General features: G+C 40.7%; 2 protein-coding genes across 2 annotated transcripts in view; both read right to left on the reverse strand.

Annotated features, from left to right (window-relative positions):
• Positions 1–3371, reverse strand: part of LOC138947346 (uncharacterized) — a 19398-nt gene extending 16027 nt beyond the window's left edge. Inside the window, exons 1-3 of the mRNA XM_070318801.1 lie at positions 3180–3371; positions 2554–2736; positions 1418–1546 (exon numbers count right to left, since the gene is read on the reverse strand). Of these exons, the coding sequence (XP_070174902.1) occupies positions 1418–1546; positions 2554–2689 (265 nt within the window). The 5' untranslated portion in view covers positions 2690–2736; positions 3180–3371. The remainder of the gene's footprint in view (positions 1–1417; positions 1547–2553; positions 2737–3179) is intronic.
• A 3622-nt stretch (positions 3372–6993) lies between these two features.
• LOC138946547 (uncharacterized) lies at positions 6994–18839 on the reverse strand. Its single transcript, XM_070317989.1, has 5 exons — positions 18668–18839; positions 14055–14243; positions 13307–13480; positions 7909–8037; positions 6994–6998 (listed from the first exon to the last, which is right to left on the reverse strand). Exons 1-5 carry the CDS (start codon positions 18741–18743, stop codon positions 6994–6996), a joined length of 573 nt encoding a protein of 190 aa, XP_070174090.1. The 5' UTR covers positions 18744–18839.
• Between the last annotated feature and the right edge of the window lie 277 nt (positions 18840–19116).

Raw genomic sequence — 19116 nt, forward strand, 5'->3', positions numbered from 1 at the left:
CAACCTTCTCAAATTTGATAAATGTTGCCAAACGGAACTTTTCATTTTTGCTATCAGACATTAAATGACAAAGGGAAAACATAGAATAAACTGATGATATAATACATTCTTTTGTGGGATGTATTCGAATCTGTTAGCACTGAATTTTGTACATTCAGTGCATTTATGTCACAACATTTGCATAACCTATCGTCATCATCAATAACAATTTTTCGTCCTAATTCAATTTCAAGTTTGTGGCGGCTTCATCTGAATTCGATGAATACAAATACATGGTGACTCAAACAACGCCACCCACAAAAGTTCTAATAACGTTTACATGTGTTGACCCAAATACTACATTCTTGGTCAACATTACTATAACGTGAATTCCATAGCATGCTTCCAGAAAAGGCCAAATTGGATTTGTAGAGAACAATGCAATGAAGAGGGATGCGTGCATTTGTTGGGTCTCTTCGATTATACGAGAATGAAGAACAAAGTATAAGAACAAATTATGGGTGAGAGAGAGAGATAAGGGGCAGAGAGAGAGAGCGAGAGAGAGCGAGAGAGAGAGAGAGAGAGAGAGAGAGAGAGAGAGAGAGAGAGAGAGAGAGAGACTGAGAGACAGAGAGAGAGAGGTGCGAACTGAGGAGACGCTTAAAGGCACAGTACGCCTCCCGTAAACCATCACATATACTGTCAGGCTTTTAAACACAGTACAAACAGTACAAACACCCTTCCATTTGAACGCTAACCGAACGGGAACATCCTTGGTGCCCTACGTAAAGAGCGAACAATTTTCAAAGAATTAATTTTGCGGATTGTCTCCTTTTAAAATCGGACCGTTTGGGCGCTAGACCTAACTTTTAAATTCTAAATAATAAATTGACAGCTTCTTAGTCTTACACAAACATTCTTAAATCATAAAATAATTTTCTTTTCATCAAGACAAAACCAGTACAACTCGAAGTTTTGAAAGTTTGAAAAAAAAAGCCCGGAAGCAGGGTAACGCAAGGTCGTGGTTCTCGTAGCAGACGACGGTTTATGCCTATCGCCAGTTCCTCTGAACAGTCAAAAACCATCGCTAGAGTTCTTGTGAATCACAGCCGTTTGTTTCGTATAGATTCAGAGGTACATAATAACGTGCTATTGCAGATAAGCTTACAGCTGCGAGTCGCATTCAAATTACAAACTGACGACTACATTGTGAAAAAAGGAAACTGGATCACAATGGCTCAGGGGTACGATAACCACGCAAAAATGAATTCTTTGAAAATTGCTCGCTCTTTACGGAGGGCACCTAGCATGTTCTCAAGCGGTGAGTGTTTAAATGAAAGGGTGTTTGTACTGTGTGTAAAAGCCTGACAGTATCTGTGATGGTTTACGGGAGGCTTACTGTGCCTTTAACAATAAACACTAAGAATAGCTGAATTACCATCATAGCAATCGCCAGTGCCCTGATGGCAGAAGTTGTTGCCAGGACCAGCACCACACTTGTTGCTACAGTGTCGTTGGCATTGCGGTCCCCAGCGCCCCGCTTCACACCGGCTGACACCACTGGGCACTATAAAGATAGGTGTACATAGTTCTCAGACACAAAGCAACACCATACTGTTTCAGACAATCAGACAAGATGTATGCTTGAGCTGCTTATAAAATATGTCTCCGAAAGACAACTACATGATGACCTTACTAAACTTGTCGTCAAAGGAAAGTATGTGTAGGTTTTTGGTAATACATGTGCCATGTCTATCTTATAGCATCGATCATACTTGTAAAAAAAAAAAAAGCGGTTTCTTTCCCTAATTCACGCAACGAACCGCTTGATGTTTTATGAGATAGTAGCGCTGAAAGTCCTCAAAATGAGGCACTGGCCTTTTGCTAGTACTTCTCATAATTTACTAGCCCCAGGGCAAATTTTACTCGCCAAACCAACCATTTGTGTCAGCAACTTTACTCGCATTTGGTGAGCAGATTAACATTTCCACTCGCCATTTACATGTTTCTACTCGGCATGGCGAGTAAAATACTCGCCGCTTTCAGGCCTGGATAGTTTTTATAAATATCGCAGATATGTACCCCAAAAATTCACAATGCTTATGTTTCGCACATTCATATAAATACTGCATCGATATGCAGCATGCGTTCCTACAGTAGTTTGCATAGATGTGATCAAGGAAAATTGTGACGTACCTGTGCATCTATTGCTGTGTGATAATAAGCTTAATTTCGAATGATATGGCTTTTCTAATGGCGCTTTCTAATTCAGAAGTACTCAATGTAATCCCCATTTACTAGAACATTTACTTAACTAGGACGAAAAGGACGTAGCAAAGGAGATCAACAGTCGAAATACAAACTCCATGACTCTCTTATGGCTATAGTTGTAACAGAAACAACATAGGAATCAAACAGACTGGAATTTCAACTTTTGAGATTGCAGCATTTACAATGCTATTTTCACTTTTTCAAGCAATTGTTTTATACTTGCGACAAGAAATCGTATACATATACGCTACAAATACTTCAATTTACTTTTTTTCATGAGCATCACTAACTTGTATTACTTACACTTGATTTCAAACTCGCATAAACGGAGTTGTCCCCTGGCAACGCGTGTGATGCGCACCACCTGTCCATACATCACGGCAAGACAGGTCACCGTGGGGAATGTGGTGCTATTGAATGACATCTCGTTCACACACATCTGGCCGTCCACTGTGATGGTGAAGGGATTCAGGTACAGGTCGTAATCTGAGTAGATATAAAACACACACAGCCACACACACACACACACACACACACACACACACACACACACATCAAAGTTATAATTTTAAGATACAAAATGTTGGGTCAGTCTCTTTTGAAGGAGAAAATAATCAAACTACTCGCTGGCATTATTATTCTATCGTCAAAATAGCTTTGTTACGTCAGTTATACATTTATTCCAGAGATAATTTTACTTAATACACTTTGAAGTAGAGCAACAACTTGTCATAAGTATCATTTGGTTCCAATGTATTAAACAACTTGTTATCAAAAGTGTACCAACATTTTATTAGTGAATACCGTTTCTAAAACGAGAAACTGTGACCGGACTGATACTGAGCTAAAGACTGAGAGACACAGTTTGTGTCGGTTTTAGTTATTACTAACTGCCAGGATTAAGAAAAAGATGCGCGAAAGAAACTCACCAAATAAATACGTTGAGACCTGCAACTGATGCACAAGATACTTTCTGCCCAGGTCTACTTCCAACCACTCTTGGGTGCTTGCGTTTTGACTCCAAAAACATGTGTCGGTGTTACTGTCGGCTGCGTAAGTTGATGGATATGAGCTAGAGTACCTGCTGCTCTCACTGTAGGTTTTCCCTGTTGCCACGTTCACTGCATTCCAACAGACAGCTAGTGTAATTGTGTGTATTTGCCATTTGATATTATTATACGTTATAATTCTTTAAAGGCTTGAGAATGCACATGTCACAAAGTGGTACCCTGCTCTGGAGAATAATCAACCTACATTTGGCGTCAAATTTTATTTAGTGATATTTGGTACGTATTCGCTTAGACAGATAAAAACCGTTGGATTGAGGAAGTCAAAGCGTTAAGTAGCGAGCGCACTCTCTTTGCAATTTAAAAAGAGTAAGGGAAACAGGTTCAAGCTTGGAATAATATCAACTTTATGATTTCGGGCAAGTCATTGTCCGCCAAATAAAAACTACAAGTCGCGTAAGGCGAAATTACTACATTTAGTCAAGCTGTCGAACTCACGGAATGAAACTGAACGCACTGTATTTTTTCACCAAGACAGTGCAGCTTCGTCAATCCCCGCGAGAAGGAAATCGCTCACCTCCCACGTGAAAAACGCAGTGAAATTGACACGCCAGAATAGCGCGGTAGGGTATTGTGCTAAGCAGGAAAGCGCGCTTTTCTGTATTCTTGTTAACTTTCTGAGCTTGTTTTGAATACAACCTGTCATATCTATATGTTTTTGGAATCAGGAAATGATAAAGAATAAGATGAAATCTTTTTTGAATCGATTACTTAAATTTTAATCGTTAGACAAATTAATCTATTTTCGTTAATTGTGATCACATTTTAAGAGTAAACATGACATATGTATATATTTTTAGATTCAGAATGTGATGAAGAATACGATGCAATAAATTTTAAATCTGTTTGCGAAAAATCGATTTTAATGACAACTTTAATGAGCAAACTCATCAATTCATTTTTAAGCCTCCAAGCTGAAATGCAATACCAAAGTCCGGGCTTCGACGAAGATTACTTGACCAAAATTTCAACCCATTTGGTTTACAAATGAGAGCGTGACAGTGCCGCCTCAACTTTCACGAAAAGCCGGATATGACGTCATCAAAGACATTTATCAAAAAAATGAAAACATTTCTGGAGATGCCATACTCAGGATCTCTCATGTCAAGTTTCATGAAGATCGGTCCAGTAGTTTTCTCTGAGTCGCTCTACACACACACACACACACACACACACACACTCACACAAACACACACACACACACACACACACACACACACACACAGACAGACACACACACACGCACATACACCACGACCCTCGTCTCGATTCCCCCCTCTACGTTAAAACATTTAGTCAAAACTTGACTAAATGTAATAACAAGTCGCGTAAGGCGAAAATACAATATTTAGTCAAGTAGCTGTCGAACTCACAGAATGAAACTGAACGCAATGCCATTTTACTCGTAGCATCGTCAGGCCACCGCTCATGGCAAAGGCAGTGAAATTGACAAGAAGAGCGGGGTAGTAGTTGCGCTAAGAAGGATAGCACGCTTTTCTGTACCTCTCTTTGTTTTAACTTTCTGAGCGTGTTTTTAATCCAAACATATCATATCTATATGTTTTTGGAATCAGGAACCGACAAGGAATAAGATGAAAGTGTTTTTAAATTGATTTGGACAATTTAATTTTGATAATAATTTTTATATATTTAATTTTCAGAGCTTGTTTTTAATCCGAATATAACATATTTATATGTTTTTGGAATCAGCAAATGATGGGGAATAAGATAAACGTAAATTTGGATCGTTTTATAAATTTTTATTTTTTTTTTACAATTTTCCGATTTTTAATGACCAAAGTCATTAATTAATTTTTAAGTCACCAAGCTGAAATGCAATACCGAACCCCGGGCTTCGTCGAAGATTACTTGACCAAAATTTGAACCAATTTGGTTGAAAAATGAGGGCGTGACAGTGCCGCCTCAACTTTCACGAAAAGCCGGATATGACGTCATCAAAGACATTTATCAAAAAAATGAAAAAAACGTTCGGGGATTTCATACCCAGGAACTCTCATGTCAAATTTCATAAAGATCGGTCCAGTAGTTTAGTCTAAATCGCTCTACACACACACACACACACACACACACACACACACACACACACACACACACACACACACATACACCACGACCCTCGTTTCGATTCCCCCTCGATGATAAAATATTTAGTCAAAACTTGACTAAATATAAAAAGGTAAAAAACCAAAACGGCTCATAGTGACTCACTTTTACTGTTTATGCATATGCAGGTACACACAGACGTACGTGCGCGCACACACAATCATATGACGGCTTACCAGTGCCAAAACCTAGGGGTACCATTTTCACGTGAACATTTGTAATTAACAGTGTTATTTACTAATTTTCATTTTGGCCTCGTTTTCAGTCACAGTAGTCGGACTCTAAGAGTCCGCACTGAGATGCTACAACGTCCGGAAAACATCGCTCTCACACTATTTCTGAAATATCTTTTAATAGAAGGCTTTATCGAGCAAGTTCTTCTACTTCAGACACGATGTCCCAAGTTAAACACATAATACTGTTTACACCAAATTCCAGCCGACGCGCGCACTTCAATGCTGCTGCTGCTTTGCTAATGAGCGAGCGTACATGCTCTGGCACGCTCTTGCCACAATCGTTTGGCACCAAACCTCCACTACAACACCCTCCTCCTCCTTCCTTATTTCTACGTCCCGCCAACGTTGTTTTGGGTATCTTAAAAAAGAATATAGCTATTCTGATGGACACGTGGGGGAATTCGGGGGCTGTGATTGGATGGTCTCACACATCCCTTTTCCGATCATCAAAGCATAATGCTACGGAAGTCGGCCATTTTTGCCAATATCCAAAAGCATATTGGCAATAACAAAGACGCATGGTTCCGGTTTCTTCCAAGTGTATAAAGTACACGCATACCTCGCCAGGTTTGTTTATGTGACAAGTCGACAGACGATGCCATTTGCTTTGTGTGTGTTTTTGTTGTTGCATAATGTACATGACATACATTACGTGTAAAATCCAGTTCTTTAACAGGCAACAAACCTTGCACATTTCCAGAAGCTGCAATCTGAAGCGACCTATCTTTGATTCTAGCAGACGATCTCTCCAATGTTTAACACAAAATCAGCAAACTCTCCTGTCACATAGAACGTCCATTGTATAGTGCAATGTTGAAATGAAGTTACCGGTCTGAAACATTTAGTCGTTTCTTCTGAGACAATCCTTGTTCTCTTATCATCTACAGATTTACCGCAGTCTTCACCACGCGAATTCCCAACAGAAGTCAGACTTTCGAACATACGATCTACGTAGGCAAGCATGATACGTCATGACGTCATATGATTCCTAGCATATTGACGTAATGCTAAACATCCGGTTATCTCGAGTTTTCTCCGTACTACATTTCCGAGGGTTTTTCAATGTTCGGTTATTTCCGTGGCTTCATGCGGAAAGGGAACCGTCGTCTGCAATCAACGACATGGACCATTCTGGTACTTGTTGCTGACAAAAACATGATTTTAACACAGAATTTAATGTCAGAATAGCTATATAAACGCTATTGTGTTTTCATCGTAGCAATAGGGCCCGATATTTAGACTCGAACAAGTATAATGCGACTCGTCTTCGACTCGTCGGCATTATACTTATCTCGTCTAAATATCGGGCCCTATTGCTACGCTGAAAACACAATAGCTGTTAATAATCGACCCCGAAAACTTTCGAATCGAAGCTGTTTGTAGCAGGCGGACTTTTGATCGGATGTGGTCTCACACTTTCACATATTTCTGTCAATATAATTCCTTATTCAACAAGTTGTCGGGCAGACAGCTTTACTTCATAATTGTTTCCATTACCACACTCATAAATCTGCTCTGTAGTGTATAAGTGAAGGACAATCGATCCGAAAATGTTTGAATCGAGAGAGGGAAAATGGCATCCGGCCGGACGTGTGCTAAAGGTCTGACCGCTAGCAGACGGCTCTGTTCGGTCGAGACTCTCACACTTTGACAAATATCTGTCAATAGAATTCGTTATTCAACAAGTTATCGGACAGACAGCTGTATGTCACAGTTGTCTACACATGCGCTCAGCTCTTATTGTTAAATTGTATCGGATTAAAGAACTATAGACCAGAAAAGTTTTGAATCGAGAGATGTTTTGCGGTGGACTGTGTAACAGTCGCGCATGCGCTTTGAACCTCCACAGTCAGGAGGCACATGAAAATTAGTAATTAACACGTGAAAATGACTAACTTTAAGTTTTGGCTCTAGCAATCCGTCAAGAAGCGAGCCAAAACTAAATATTAGTAATTAACACATACAATTTAGTAATTAACACATGAAAAATAGTAATTTTCACGACACAATTTTAATTTCTCGTGAAAATTAGTTCTTTTTACGTGTTAATTACTAATTTTCACGTGTTAATTATTTATTTTTAGTTTTGCTCTAGTACGCCGTCATACAGCCAAGCACATATCCACCAAATGCCCACAACACACACAAACACACACATATACACACACACATACACACACGCACACAACAACAACAACATTGCACAGCATCACTATGTAGACACATTCTACCTTCATAACAGATTCCAGTGTGATGATGACAGAAGTTGGTGCCAGGTCCCCCACCACACTTGTTACTACAGTTGTACTGACAATATGATCCCCATCGTCCCACCTCACATGTGTCGAAACCACTGGGCACTGCAGCGATCACACGGTGTAATCACAAAGGCCAATTCAAAAGAGGTTTTCTGTGCTTCGCACTCTGTACACTTTTGACGGATGGCTGGAATAAATCTTCAGATCAATGGTAATATTCCGATCTCCTTCAACTATAATAACATAATTATTCAATAACACACAATAACACAATGCTTTCCATCAATTTTTTTAACAAATTCCGGATGATCATCAGAACTAGGGTCATCAACATTTGCAATGGTAAAGTGGTTATTTAAAATGTCAATATTAATCAAAATATAACGCACATCTGGATCTCTCACAACAATGAGAACAAAATACTCCAGTTAAAAAAAAACCATAACCACACCCCGGCTCACAGTATCATTCCCTGCAACAATGCGCCCAAAACCCCACTGTGGTCTTATCAAATTCTCATGTTCAGTTTTCCAGTGTGTTTCCTGTAATAAAAAATACATTACCAGTGTTCTATCTAAAGGAATCAAATGCATCTTTTATTCTTCCTCAAGTCATTGACATAAAATGACACTATTTAACAATTCATATATTGAGCAATCATCGCAAAATTGATTTGACATTATTAATAAGGTGTACACAACAAAGTTTAAAATAATCATAATGTCTAAAGTGGACAAGCATATGCATAACAGCCTTCTCATGCGACATGAATAACAACAGTACACAACTGAGTTGGAACATTTGGCACAAAACTAACATTATAGTTGCTGAAAATACCAAATGCAAGACAGACATCGCTGCCACACACACTTCAAAATCATGAAACATTGATTGCATAAAACGGAAAGTTTGATAATTATGACTACCGTCTGAAAAACACAAGGGGATAAGGAAAGTGGAGCAAACCAAACTGAGACATGAGACTGACGCAACACAATATTTCTGGTTCCTTTTGTTTGTTTGTTTTTTTGCTTCTAAATCGTACATGACGCAGGGACGCACAGTTCGGAGACCCTTGATAGGTTTGTTGTGTCTGACGTTGAAGATGGGTTTAAAATAAAGAATCTGTGCGCACACTCAGCTTCACGTAAACCATCAGTTTCTGTCCACAGACACTGTATGGCTTTCACACACAGTACAGACACCCTTTCGATTAAACACTCACCACTTAAGAGCATCCTAAAGAGCGAGCATTTTTCAAAGAATGTATTTTTGCGTGGCCAGCCGGATTGTCTTGAAACATAATCGGACGCCTCGTTTTGGCGCTAGAACTAACTTTTAAAATCTAAATAATAAATTGACAGCTTGCTACACAAACATTTTTAAATCATAAAATAATGATTTTTTCATCAAGACAAGATTAGTACAATTCGAAGTTTTGAAAGTTTTAAAAAAGGGAGCCCGGAAGGGTGTCACACAATAACGTGCTATTGTAGATACAGCGAGTCGCATTGAAATCACAAACTGACGACTAAAAAAAGGAAAGTGGGTAACACGGGTCCACGATAGCTCAAGGGTAAAATTAACCACGAAATCTGGTGTGTGGTTTACGCAAGCTAAATAGCCATTCAAACGCACTGTGTCATTTAATGCTGTACCGCCCTGATAGGCCCTTCGTGGTCGGCTGGGCGTTAAGCAAACAAACAAACAAAATGTAATGCTGTTAAATGCTATTTCAAGTGTGTTCCATAAGGTTAGAACTGCTTTTTTCGTGAGAAGACTTAACTCGTTCAGTAAACCATTTGAGACAGACTGGGGCTTCAAAGCTGTGGTCTATTTATGACTTTCCGGGGCAACGAGGTTGAAAAATAGGGATAAAATCATGTACATAATTTTGTACAGCAAACGCTACCCGAAACCCCACCTTCTACGGCGTGTATGACATTGAGAGCATCAATCAACGCTTGAATTTTGCAGGGATAACATCCGATTTGCTCTCTCAAGACTGATCATATTTTATCTTCAAGAGAGATCAAGGGGAAAAAAGAAACGCCCCGGCGAAGATCCGAACTCTCGACCTCGAAACTACGTGTCTCATGTCCTAACCACTAGGCTACTGCGCCAATTGAGAAAAGGAAGGAAAAACATTGATATGATTTCATGTTATGTTATTCTTGAAGCAGCATGATTTATATCTCTATCCGCCCATTGTTCAGAAGTGAATACATGTATAACTATTTCTTAGATGTCTGTTTTCAACTGCACAGATCTTTGGAGAGATTCAATTACTGTTCTTGTCATTTTTCTTGCATGTTGTAAATAGAGATATCGCATATATTTGCATGGCGCGAATGTCGTGTAGCATGACGGTGTAAACATGTACTGCGATTCCGTGAAACATGTTTGCAAATAAAGGCAAATTTTAATGGCAATTTTTACGTTTTTGCAACGCATAAAATAATGGTCATTCAAGCGTATAATGATATAAAATTATCATTTTTTTAATCTTTGACAACGCTGGTGGAGTGGCCTAGCGGTTAAGACATCGGCCCCGACATTTTGAGGCCCCGAGGCCTTGGGTTCGAATCCATGCCAAGTCGTTTATTTTTTCTGCTCGATCCTTCTTGACAAATATGCTCAGCTCTGAGACAGCAAACCGGATGTTACCACTGCAAAATTCAAGCGTTGACTGAAGCTCTCTAGGTCATACACGCCGTATAGGTGGGGTTTTGGGTAGCGTTTGCTGTACATGATTTTATCCCTATTTTTCAACCTCGTAGCCACGGAAAGTCATGAATAGACCACAGTTTTAAACTATCGAATGTAAATTGTAATGTAAAAACACACGAACACACAAAAACAGCCAACAACAACAAAACTACTGAACTGATTCTTATAAAAATTAAGACATGCATTCTTTAGCCTTATTAAATTAAATTCTAAATTCTCACCATTTCGTCTTTGACTCTTCTCGCAAAATAAGATTTCTTATATACAGATCCAGCAGAACTGTTTTTCGTCTTCAAAATCCAGTCAAGTGTACGTTGTTCATTTTGTGTGGAAATTAGCAGACGACTACATCAGAATCCACGGTATGCATGAACAGTGCATCAAGAGAGCCTCTCCTTTCAAATTAAGTGTATCAAGAGAGCCTCTCCTTTCAAGTTAAGTGCATCAAGAGAGCCTCTCCTTTCAAATTAAGTGCATCAAGAGAGCCTCTCCTTTCAAATTAAGTACATCAATAGAGCCTCTCCTTTCAAGTTAAGTGCATCAAGAGAGCCTCTCCTTTCAAGTTAAGTGCATCAAGAGAGCCTATCCTTTCAAGTTAAGTGCATCAATAGAGCCTCTCTTTTCAAGTTAAGTGCATCAAGAGAGCCTCTCCTTTCAAGATAAGTGCATCAAGAGAGCCTCTCCTTTCAAGTTAAGTGCATCAAGAGAGCCTCTCCTTTCAAGTTAAGTGCATCACGGGAGCCTCTCCTTTCAAGTTAAGTGAATCAAGAGAGCCTCTCTTTTCAAGTTAAGTGCATCAAAAGAGCCTCTCCTTTCCAGTTAAGTGCATCAAGAGAGCCTCTCCTTTCAAGTTAAGTGCATCAAGAGAGCCTCTCCTTTCAAATTAAGTGCATCAAGAGAGCCTCTCCTTTCAAGTTAAGTGCATCAAGAGAGCCTCTCCTTACAAGTTAAGTGCATCAAGAGAGCCTCTCTTTTCAAGTTAAGTGCATCAAGAGAGCCTCTCCTTTCAATTTAAGTGCATCAAGAGAGCCTCTTCTTTCAAGCTAAGTGCATCAAGAGAGCCTCTCCTTTCAAGTTAAGTGCATCAAGAGAGCCTCTCCTTTCAAGTTAAGTGCATCAAGAGAGCCTCTCCTTTCAAGTTAAGTGCATCAAGAGAGCCTCTCTTTTCAAGCTAAGTGCATCAAGAGAGCCTCTCCTTTCAAGTTAAGTGCATCAAGAGAGCCTCTCCTTTCCAGTTAAGTGCATCAAGAGAGCCTCTCCTTTCAAGCTAAGTGCATCAAGAGAGCCTCTCCTTTCAAGTTAAGTGCATCAAGAGAGCCTCTCCTTTCAAATTAAGTGCATCAAGAGAGCCTCTCCTTTCAAGTTAAGTGCATCAAGAGAGCCTCTCCTTTCAAGTTAAGTGCATCAAGAGAGCCTCTCCTTTCAAGTTAAGTGCTGTGAGGGACGCCGTCCAAGGATTTCAATTTTGTTTTCTAGTGCGCATAGGACGATGGGATACACTAATTGGGGAGCTTTGCTTTTATTCTACTCACCCAGAAGGCATGTCTCTGACTTTTCTTTTAGAAACACAAACAACAGGTGAGCGTCGATGGATAAATAGGGTTTTGAGAGAGACTGGTTTGGAAAGCCAAGAAGAGTCGAACCAAACAAAGGGCATGCACAAATCACTTGCCTGCCTCCTGCAACACTCGTGCATATATAGAGAATAATACATGGCTAATTGCTGTGTCGTACCAGATTTACACGAGTTTTTTTTTAAAATATTGAACTGCGAGCGAAAGCGAGCTGTTCACTATTTGAAAAAGCAACGAGTGTAAATCTGGTACGACACAGCAAGCCATGTAGTATTCTGTTTATCCTACATACTGTACTTACGTGTATTTTACTGAAAATGTCCTGCATTCGAGGCAGCTAAATTGAAGACGCTTGTTTTGGAACCTCGATCTCTTCTAAAGCCTCCTGCAATCTATTACGTCAAAGCAAAGAAACGTCACTCTGAAAGTGTGGCGTGACGTGTTAGTTCTAAAGATTCATCGAGGGTAATTAGCGAGCGCAATTTTTGTTTCTATAATGACGTTTGTCTCGGTGACTTTGGCATCATAAGCCGTGGAAAAACAGGTCCCTGCCAGACTTGCTTGACATGACCTCATTTACATGATATACACACGTGTGATTTGAACGATTATTATCTCACGGGTGTCTCTCTCACGTATGTAAGATAAACCATAGTTTGAACTAGCGACTGTCGGTTTCTCTATTCTGCCTGTGATTGACTTAATGGCTACTTACGCTATCAGCGTGCTTGTTTCTTCCTTAATGTGTCCAATGGTAAACGATGTGCGGCCCGAGGGGACGCAAGGGACAAGGAAAACAGAAAGAGGGCGGAGACACTGCAGTTAAACAAGGCTCAGAGAACTTTCCATATTAAATACATTATTATTTCCTGACCGAATTGTTTGAAGCATATGTTGGCAAGGGATATATGCGTATAAAGCTAGTTCTACTCCCGGACGGTGTTTGCTGGAAAAACTCATAAAACAAGCACGCGACAGGTATACGTGTTTTGCTATTTTAAAAACAGGCCTCCTATGAGCAATGCTGGCTGTAAGTTGTTCTGTGTACAAAAAAAGACGCTGCTTACCATTGATTTGAACGTTACACAGTCGGAGTTGTCCACTGGTTGTCCTTGTGATACGCACCACCTGTCCATAGATGACGGATGAGCATGCCAGATATAGGTTACTTCTACTGTCATTCGTCACCTGCAGGCAAGGCTTGTCGTCCACTGTGATGGTGAATGGGTATAGATAGGATCCTGTGTACAAAATAAAATGGGTAGTTATGAACCGTACGGGCGGCAAATTTGCTATCCAGACAGACACGTGGGATGATTCGGGATTTGTGATTGGATAGTCTCACACAACCCTATTTCGTTGATGGGTCCCTGTTTAAACGGAAGTCTTACAATATTGAATATATAATTTGCAACAACAAACCCACACGTGGTTCCGGTTAAACTCAAGCAGCCGGTGGTCTCTCCACCGCTTTCATACAATCGAAGACATGCAATTCTACTTACCAATGCTTGCTAATCCTAGAGATGATTATGCATTACCTTAATCTGTTAATTTTTAGACTAAACAAAACATAATAATACAATTTATGTCCTTCAACACGTCAAAATCTTCGACCTCAAGAAGTGTCAAACGCAAGGGACGTCACCGCTTTGCGAAGTCTGTGAGACGCGCGCGTGCATGTTCACCCCACTTGAAAAAAGACTATCGGTCATACATGCATACAATCATACCTTCATCTTGATTCCTAGTGTAAAAATAAATAAATAAAGAGACGCATATTACATGTGTGGCTATCTTCCGTATAAAACTTACCGTCAGAAGTATACATGAGAATCAAAGAGACTGGATATGTTTTGCCCAAGTCCACTTCCCACCACTCCTGGCTGTTATTAGATCCACTCCAAAAGCAATATCCTCTGGTGTTGACCGCATTAGAGGGTGGGTAAGACGTGCTGGAATTACTCCTGCTCTGGTTGTAGGTTTTGCCTGATGCCACGTTCACTGCAGTCACATACAACATGCTAGTATACATTAGTCTCCTGTCCGCCCAGCGACCTTCCCCTTGACCCTGCTTGTGACCTCGATGTTTTATGCCCCCGCAAGGGGCACGGTACTCTCTAAGCACCCAAAACCTCGAAGAGAGATAACTGGCAGAAACCTTCCTATTGTAGTCTCATGTATGACGGCTTACTAGTGCCAAAACCTCATAATTGTAATTATCAAGGGAAAATTACTAATTTTCCCTTGATAATTACCATTTTCACGAAAATAATTACTAATTTTCCCGGGAAATTACTAATTTTTCCGGAAAAATTACTAACTTTCACCTGTTAATTACTAATTTTTAGTTTTTGGCTCACTTCCTGACGGATTGCTAGTGCCAACACTAAAAATTAGTAATTTTCCCGTGGTAATTAGGAACTAAGGCGAAAAAAAAATAGGTGTGGTTACGGTAACATAGCCAAAAAAAATAGGGTAGGTAGGTAGGCAATCACTTTTTTTTTTAAACTTTTTTTTTCTAATGTGTACAAATTAAACCTACTTGACAGGGAAATAAGTGTGCGACACGGGCGCTTTCGCTTTCATTGCGTTTTTTGCACTCGGGTTTTTTTGGGGTTTTTTGTTTTGACAAATGTAATAAAAAGTTATAGGATCGGCCCCTAAAAATAGGGTAGGTCGGGTTACCGTAACCACACCTATTTTTTTTTTTTAGGCCTAACAGATGAAAACAGTAACTGACAGCGTTAATTAGTAATTATCACGTGATAATGGGTAACACCAGGTTTTGGCACTAGTAAGCCGTCATACTCCTGTCCGCCCAGCCGACCTTCCCCTTGACCCTGCTTGTGACCTCGATGTTTTATGCCCCCGCAAGGGGCACGGTACTCTCTAAGCACCCACAGAGAGATAACTGGCGGAAACCTTCCTATTTGACAAGACGTTTGGTTGTTCTCACGTACAGACACAGATATACAAGCGCACAGGCACACACAGACACAGACACACAGACACACACACACACACTCACACGCACACACACACACGCACACACACTCACACACACACACACACACACACACACACACACACACACACACGTATTTATGCGGGCGTGCGAGCGAGCACGTGTGTGTGAATGTGTGTGTGTGTTTGTGTAGCTTCGGCTTTCCCATTTGAAGGGGGAACTCAAACTTCCGGTTTAGAAAAGTGTCATCACAATCGCGTCAAATGTATCCTTACGTCATGTTTTTAAACAAAGAGAGGTAATAGACCTTTTTCGTATAACCTTTGCCCCCAGCGTTTCGACCAATCAGATGTTAGGGCACGGCAGCCTCTCTCTGATAACCGGAACAAGGGGGCAATAGGAGCATGGCCTGAAATACCTCTTTCACTTTCGGTGCTCGAAGTACTATTGAGCAATTCTGCAAGAAAACGGATTATCTTGTTCAAAATCATGAACAAAAAGTCAAGGACATGCACGAAGGTATGGTTTGAAACGGCTATTGGTGGTATATGGACGAAAGACTTGGCGAACTTCCCCTGCATAAGCGAAGCAGAGGTGATCGACCACAGATACAGATCTGGATCAACTTACTTACTGATACTCCTGCGTCGACGTTCGACATCGAACAAGTTATACGACGCATCCAGCGCAAAGAATGCGAAACCTTGGTGTAAACGATGCACATACTGTGTGCAGAAAATGTATTTTTGCATGGCACAACAGTAAGCAACTGTGGTGATCAGACTCAGAGCGAGTGTGCTGACGTCAATCAAGCAGACTCGCAACAAAGTGTATGCTGTAGTGACGCTGAACGGACAGGCACTTGGAGTCTACTGCGAGTGTGTTGGGCTTATGTAGGTTATGTGGGATTAACTTGATGGCTGAGTTACTTGGTATCTCACACAACCAGTTTTCATATTCAGTCATATAATGCATTGCACACAAGCACACACAGAGATTCATTATTCTCTACTGAAAGTTCAAAATCCATTCTGAGCCGGTACATATTTTATGAAGGTAGGGCTTATCGGGTGGCCACTGTTTACCTTCAGAGCCTTTCCTATGACGGTAGGGCTTATCGGGTGGCTATTGTTTAGCTTCAGAGCCTTACCTATGAAGGTAGGGCTTATCGGGTGGCCACTGTTTACCTTCAGAGCCTTTCCTATGACGGTAGGGCTTATCGGGTGGCTATTGTTTAGCTTCAGAGCCTTACCTATGAAGGTAGGGCTTATCGGGTGGCCACTGTTTACCTTCAGAGCCTTTCCTGTGACGGTAGGGCTTATCGGGTGGCCACTGTTTACCTTCAGAGCCTTTCCTATGAAGGTAGGGCTTATCGGGTGGCCACTGTGTACCTTCATAGCCTTTCCTATGAAGGTAGGGCTTATCGGGTGGCCACTGTGTACCTTCATAGCCTTTCCTATGAAGGTAGGGCTTATCGGGTGGCTATTGTTTACCTTCAGAGCCTTTCCTATGAAGGTAGGGCTTATCGGGTGGCCACTGTTTACCAAAGTGATAATCACTAAGAGCAGCTTTGCATTATGCGTTCGGGATTACAACGCAATTCATCGTGCAAACTCGACAGACGATTCCCAGGTTGTGTTAACCCCCCATATTATTTTTTCTTTAATAATTAGCAATGACCTTCTGACACTTATTTGATTTACATCAAATCATCAAGGCGCGGTACCATTTTTATATTCCTCCTGACCTCCCGTTAAACATTCCCCCCCCCCTCCCCCGTTACACCCCGCCCCCCCCCCCCCCCCTAACCCCCCCCCCCCCCCTCACCCGTCGTCGTTTCTTTAACACTTTTCGCCGAATTTTACTTTGAAAGTAATGAAAATAAATTGTCCATGTTGACTTTTTCAATTTGTTTCACGATATGTATCTGTTTTGTAAAGTCTCGGTTCAATTATATTCTTTTTGTGGTTTAGGGGTTAGCAACAATGTAACTGACAAACTTCAAACTGCATTTTGTTGCTTTCCTCTAACATAAATTTATAAGAAAAATAAATGTTGACCTGTGTCAAGTTTCTTTGTTGGGAGAGTATAGATGTTTAGCAGATAGTAGCCTACCATATTGTTTTACAAAATGTTGCTTAACTGTTTGGCTCGGGTTTGAGACAACCAGGAACTAATTTCAAAGTACAGACACCGCAGTGTACCAAGGTTTCAAGTACTACTCGTATTACAACCCGAACAAGGGTCACCTTTGCAAAACAAGCCAAGGGCAAAAGATAATATTATGGTCTAGAACTTCCATGCACACACGTAGGCATTTACGGCGTCTTGATTTACTATCAACAGTTCAAAAAGGAGATTACAAATTACAATTGTTGTGCTCAAAGTAACTTTAACAGTTTACAATGTGTGTGTGTGTGTGTGTGTGTGTGAGTGTGTGTGTGTGTGTGTGTGTGTGTGTGTGTGTGTGTGTGTGTTTGCGTAAGCGTGTGTGTGTGTGCGTGTGTGTGTGTGTGTGTGTGTGTGTGTGTTTGTGTGTGTGAGTGTTTGTTTCGTGTCCGTTTTGTTTTTGTGTTTTTTATGTGTGTGTTTTCACTAAATATTTTCCAACAAACTAGCATTCGAAACAAGTTTAGTGTGTGTATGTGTGTGTAGGTGTGTGTGTGTGTGTGTGTGTGTGTCTGTCTGTGCGTAAGCGTGTGTGTGTGTGCGTGTGTGTGTGTGTGCTTGTGTGTGCGTGTCACTGTGTGTGTGTGTATGTGTGTGTGTGTGTGTGTGTGTGTGTGTGTGTGTGTGTGTGTGTGTGTGTGTGTGTGTATACGCGCGCTTTCATAGTTTTAATAACAACAAAGTCATCTTGCAAGATATATCATAAAAGATAACGTATTATAACAAAGCACAATTTGTGGATTTGTTTTCTCAAAACTACAGCCAAAGTCGTAAGATGCCTGAAAGACTAAAGCTATCCATGTTAATGTTTGTGCTACAAAACTATAGTTTTACGAAGAAGGGACGCTGTTTGTTAAGGCAATAAGCTTTAGTCCTGTACAACTCACGTGAAGTCGGGCTAGCTTGAAGGCCTACTATCTCAGGCGCAATTTTAGGGCAAGTATCTGGCTAATTTGACTTTACAAGTTAAGGGGACATTCGTTCGGCAGTAATTTAGACACCCCTGCAATTAGTAGCTCGAGGGTGGCCCATAACTGTGCCAATTAAGTAAATGAATTGTATTCGGCGAACAGTGGACGTGTCACACTCTGTGTAGTACCGAACTGTGTTCGTCGTCGTGTAAGTTTTCATGTAATAAAAGGGGGATTAACGCCCTCTCAACGCCGTATTAAACCCCTCCGTTGCTCTGCTCTGTCGTCAATTTCCCCATTGATGACTCAAAGTCTCTAAAGGACGCATTGGTACTTGTATTAAATTGGTTCTGCAATAGATGCACATAATCGTAACTCACCAAGTTGTAGTCCCCCAACGAAAAGTGATGTACAGTACAATCCTAGCAGTATCACACCAAGATGCATCCGCCCCATGATAAGGTATAGACGCTCACCGATTGCTGCCTTCTGTGCTTATGAATTGAAGTGATCTGCGAAAGGACATTGTTTTTTCCCTCACAGTGCCAACTACCTTAGAGGCCAAAAAAAAAGGTCTGTTTACGGTAACATAGGGTGAAAAAATAGGGTCGGTAGGTCGGCTTTTTTTTTCCCCCATTTTTTTTTTCTTTTTTTTTCTCCCCTCTCTATGATGTTTCACAGTTCATTTCTTCTCATCAATCCCTGTTTTTGCCCAACATAACTATAAACAGTACTTTGAGTTTACCTCCCTTCTGTCGTCTGCTGTTTGAGCGCAAACAGCTCTATTTTGGATGCGGGGTTTTTTTTTTCAGACGATCCACAAAAAAAA

This window comes from Littorina saxatilis, linkage group LG14, assembly GCF_037325665.1.
Source record: "Littorina saxatilis isolate snail1 linkage group LG14, US_GU_Lsax_2.0, whole genome shotgun sequence".
In the NCBI taxonomy this organism is placed as follows: Eukaryota; Metazoa; Mollusca; class Gastropoda; order Littorinimorpha; family Littorinidae; genus Littorina; species Littorina saxatilis.

Bases quoted from the DNA above. Each gene is read 5' to 3' on its own strand.
- LOC138946547 (XM_070317989.1), bottom strand. From the start codon at position 18,743: ATGGGGCGGATGCATCTTGGTGTGATACTGCTAGGATTGTACTGTACA. The intron at 13,481-14,054 runs GTAAGTTTTATA...TTTTGTACACAG, and splicing joins TCTCATGTATACTTCTGACG to GATCCTATCTATACCCATTC. The intron at 8,038-13,306 runs GTAAGCAGCGTC...TGATCGCTGCAG, and splicing joins GTGTAACGTTCAAATCAATG to TGCCCAGTGGTTTCGACACA.